This window comes from Palaemon carinicauda, chromosome 37 (genome assembly GCF_036898095.1).
Source record: "Palaemon carinicauda isolate YSFRI2023 chromosome 37, ASM3689809v2, whole genome shotgun sequence".
Lineage (NCBI taxonomy): Eukaryota > Metazoa > Arthropoda > Malacostraca > Decapoda > Palaemonidae > Palaemon > Palaemon carinicauda.
Window position 1 is genome coordinate 68842763 of NC_090761.1, and position 5000 is coordinate 68847762.

At 37.6% G+C, this 5000-nt stretch overlaps 1 protein-coding gene across 1 annotated transcript in view; it reads right to left on the reverse strand.

Annotated features, from left to right (window-relative positions):
• LOC137629354 (uncharacterized protein CG45076-like) overlaps positions 1-4139 on the reverse strand; it is an 11495-nt gene extending 7356 nt beyond the window's left edge. Inside the window, exon 1 of the mRNA XM_068360608.1 lies at positions 4043-4139. Coding sequence (XP_068216709.1) covers positions 4043-4139 — 97 coding nt within the window. The remainder of the gene's footprint in view (positions 1-4042) is intronic.
• Positions 4140-5000: the final 861 nt, after the last annotated feature.

The window sequence follows — 5000 nt, forward strand, 5'->3', positions numbered from 1 at the left end:
TATTAAGATTTGTGTTGTTGCGATATTTTATGATAAAATCGGTAGTTAGAAATTTCACAAAATTATGGTTGTTTGGAAAACTTTGGAAAACTATTATAGTGGCAATATTCCCGGTAGCAATTGTCACAATGGTAATATTCCTAGTACCATATATATATATATATATATATATGGATCTAGGACATATGCCCCCGAGACAACTGCCCCCAGGACAGTTGCCCCCCGACAACTGCCCCCAGGACAATTGCCCCCGTAGGACTACTGCCCCCCGGAAAATTGCCCCCGTAGGACTACTGCCTCCCGGAAAATTGCCCCCCATATGACCATTTACGTAATTACTTTTTAGTAACAATTTACGAAGATATTCTTCCTAGTTACATATTCGGTCATTTAACAAATAATTGTATCTATTTCCTAAATTTATTACCATTTATGTAGTTATTTCCTAATTAGGTAATCGGTCGTACGATTTATAGTTTTTTTTCGAAAGCTATCGCCAATTGGCTAATTCTGTATAGTCAAACAAATGTTTACAAAAAAACGCTATCAGGATTCTAGCATACAGATAGCAAACATTGTGCTAGAATTTGAGAACCACGATGTATTGGAATTTTTGAGATACATAGCCCACAATTAAAAATTCTAGTATTTAAATCCCTTTTCAATATTTCTGCAACCCATCTATGTACAAATTTTAGTATATAATGTTATCTTTTTAAAACATGTATTTTTTAAATCATGTATTTTTTTTATTAACAATAACAAAACATTAGTTTTAATAGTTATTATCTATCTTTATTTTTTACACCATTGTCCAGTGGTTTTACAAGGGCAATTGTCCCGGGGGCAGTTTTCCTACGGGGGCAGTTGTCCTACGGGGGCAGTTGTCCCGGGGGCTGTTGTCCCGGGGGCAGATGTCAGGGGGCAGTTGTTCGGGGGGCAGTTGTCCGAGGGGCAGTTGTCCTGATACCCTTCTATTCAACTCATCTAATGAGACAGCAAACCTCGAATAGGTGCTTTCTAAGCTAATGACACCATTCTCTGGAAGAAAAATTTCTTGAATATGCACTTCTTCAACTACGTTACTTGATGTAATAAAAACGTCTTCTTGTCTTTCAACTATAGTGCCATATTTAAAATCTATATTTTTAGTTTTAGAGCTCCTCCCACACGAGAAAAAATGTCTGAGCGAACAATATCACTCCCAACAACAAAAAATTCATCTTGGAAACCTGTAACGAGAAAAATATATGTAATTGCTCCTGTATTAAGAAGAAAACTATTAACATACAAAATAAAAATCTTTCCCTCACTTCTTTCCCTCTCTTTTTTTTAATTTCCTATGTGAGCCAATGGTACGATTCTCTCATCAGTGGGTTGGGATACGTTTGAACTCTAAACCTATTGGCCGTTAATGTTTCCAAAATGTTAAATGGGCCTTCAAACTTAGGTGTTAGTTTATAATTGAGTCCTTTACGTACATTTACCTGTATGTATACATTATCACCCATGGTATATGTTTTAGTTTACTTCGCCATTTTATCATGATTTCTTTTCATTATGATTTGTGATTCTTCTAAATTCTATCGAAGGATATCATAACGACTTTTACTTGCATTTATACATTCTTTTAAAGGATTTGATAGATTAGTTGTAGGCATTAATACATGGAAAGGCGTTCTAACTGGGGTACCATACAATGCTTCATGCGGTGACATTTTAATTGATATATGATATGAGCGATTCAGAGTACTCAGTACCGCTGGTATTGCAATATCCCTTTTGGGGTCTGATCCCCCTAATGTTACTCTTAATATATTTGAAACCTTCCTATTTGCTCTTTCCACTAGCCCATTCGACTCTGGGTGATATATCATGGTATTTATTTTCTTTATGCTGAGGAATTCACACAATGAGGTAAGAAAGTGATTATTAAATTCTCCACCCGAGTCTGAGATTATCATGTGTGGAATTCCATGTTTACAAATGTAACACCCATAAAACTTCCTAGCGCATTCAATCGCAGTTTTAGTTTCAACCGCTATTAGTTCTGTATATCGAGTTAAAGCATCTACAATTACTAAAAGGTGCTTATTTCCTCTGTCTGACTCGTAAAATCCTGTTAACAAAACTAAATGTATTCTTTCAAAGGGTTGATTGGGCACGTGATAAGCCCCTAGGCTGACAGGTGTTTTCGTATGCCCTTTGTTTTTCTGACATGTGCGACATTTAGCCATGTGTTTTTTTTTATATCTGTAAGCATTGTATGCCAATAAAACAATGATTTGGCTTTCTGTGACATTAATGAGAACCCCTTGTATCCATGAAATGGATTTGCATGCAACCAATTCAGGACAAGGGAAATAAGTGAGATTGGTACCACTACCTGGTCGTTAGTTACATGTGGTGTATTGCGGGTTTTCCTTGTCACGGTCCTACAGAGAATATTATCTTTACAAACACATTGAGAATTTTGAAAATGAGAAATGCTGAAACATAATGCCCTATTAAGAAAAGAAGAGTTTCTGACCAAGCAATATTCTTTAAAAAAAAAAAAAAAACTAATGTGTTTTGTTTTGACAAAGAGAGGAATCCGAAATCTTGAAGGGAAGAAAAGCTAGTGAGATGTGTCTCCAAAATAGCAAAATAGTCAATAAAGAAGCAACGACAGGGAAACCGGACTATGCTTTACTACTGAGGATATCTGCTGCTGATTTTGTAGCTCCTGTAACTTATTATCCTGCCTCACACCAGAAGAAACACACATATACCAAAAGCCATTACCCCTTTGTAAGTGATGAAAAGAAGACTCAAGAAAAGACTGCTTAAAAAAACTTTATTTGAATATTTGTACTCCTATATCAGAGAGAATATCACCAATGGGTCTAGTGTGGAACGGATGAGTATGCTTCGAGAAGGATATTCATAGTAAATGATGCATAAATTACCACAATTCTACTATGCATCTTACAAGACAGAAAAGCCTACAGTCAAACTAATTTAAGACTGCGGATCACAAGTGAAGTTCGTGCAACCAAAATCTGAACTTGAATTGGTAGCTAAAGTAGAAACAGGTGAAGCGATTGAAAACGCTTTGAAAATAGCCAGCTCTGACTCAAGGCTGCATAAAGAACCTTCACTGATTCTCAAAAAGCAAATTAAGAAGGCCAAAGAAGAATCACCATTCATACCATGGCCACCTCATGCTGACTTTCTTCTAAGTGACACCACACCGCCTGCAATACATTTGCAATGGTTTTTAACAGTTTTAATCATTGGTGAAAGGAATGATGATGAATCTGACAGGAACAAGCGTCAAAAGGTGTCACTTGCATATGATATTTGCCACGCAGTTTCAAGAGGACAGTGGATTATACCAAAGCATCTGGTGCTTGGAATGAGTATTAGACATTTTGCTCTAAGAGCGGAACTGATACCATGATGAACCGCTTTGGTCACTGTGCATCGTTCAGTATCTTGGTAGAACTGGAAACAGAAATTTGCAAGAAAGTTGTTGTCTGCCAAAGTATAATCCCACATACAATTTCGCCGAACACCAATGTTGTACTGCACTTGTGTTAGGATAACTTAGATCTTAATGAGGAGATACCATCTGGTTCAGGCAAAACTCACAAAGTTAATAGAATCCTTCTCTAGGAAATCTCCACGTAATGAAACATTAACCAGCAAAGTAGTAGGATTGAGAATACTGGTGAAAGAAAAAGCAAGAAGAGGTGTGGCTGTTATGTACATCCGGAAATTGAGTCCTATTTTATTAAAGACAAGGCAGAGCTTGTTCTAACAATTGGCAGATAAGATGCATGTAATGAATTAGCTGGATCAAACATAGCTATGGTAGGCACAGCTACAAAAAAGGGTCAGCCTATGCAGTATGGATAGCAGTTACATGGGCTTCTGGTGATGAAATGACCGATCTTCCACGAGTTGATCATATGCCTACAACAATCAATATATTAACAGACCATTCTGAAGGTTTCTCAGAAACCATGTTCGGGTTGATCACCAATGCATGATTGTTTACTTTGATCCTGCTGTTGCAAATGCACAAACTCTGGTCTGATAGCCACCACAACCATATACAGAGGTTGTTTTAAGGATTGGACGCTTCCATATCTCATGTGCTCTCATCGGAGCTCTTGGGAATTATGTGAGGTGGAGTGGCTTTGAAAAAATCCTAGTTAAGTCACGCATATGTGCAAGAGGTTTCATGGACGTGTTGATAGGCAAGCATTACGACACAGCAATCAGAGTGCACTAAATTGTTGTTGAGGCCATGGAACGTCTGCTATTGGTGAGATTTCAAGAAATCATTGAGCTCTCAGAAGAAGGCAAGATAGCATTCAAGAGGCTTGCAGAGTGTTCAACCGATGAAAATATACCTAAGTTCCTCTAATGAAAAGGGCAAAGGCATGCTAAACCAGATCATAGCCTTCAAAGATTGCGAGTAAAGGGAGATCTTGGTAAAAATTCACAGCTGTGGATGCAGTACCTGGACCTTGTTATGGATTATCCACACGTTCCTGCGTGCAACAAAGGAAAATTACTTCAAACTTCATATGGTTTCCTTGAAAGATATGTGCTCCTTGTTTTTAAATTTCAACCATCCGAACCATGCTTGCCATGCTAAATCTACATCAAATTCACCAAGGGGAATAAGATCTGTTGAAAGACAAAGTAATCATTGTGAATGGATCCAGTATTCCCATCTCTAGAAATGCAGTATATATAACCAAAGAACACACCATTAACATACATGCCAAGTCACAATGGGGCATTATTGGGTTTAGCAGAAATCTCTCTGCCTATTACCTTTGGTACATAGCAAGGCATTCCAGAGTCAGTTAATTGCAAGCCACAATGGAGATCGCAGACATGGACACATCTGAAAACTAACATAAAGATGCCAGACCCACTGAAATAGCAGACAATGAGAAGCTACTAAAAAAGTTCCTCTCTATACATTATGAACACATTTGCAG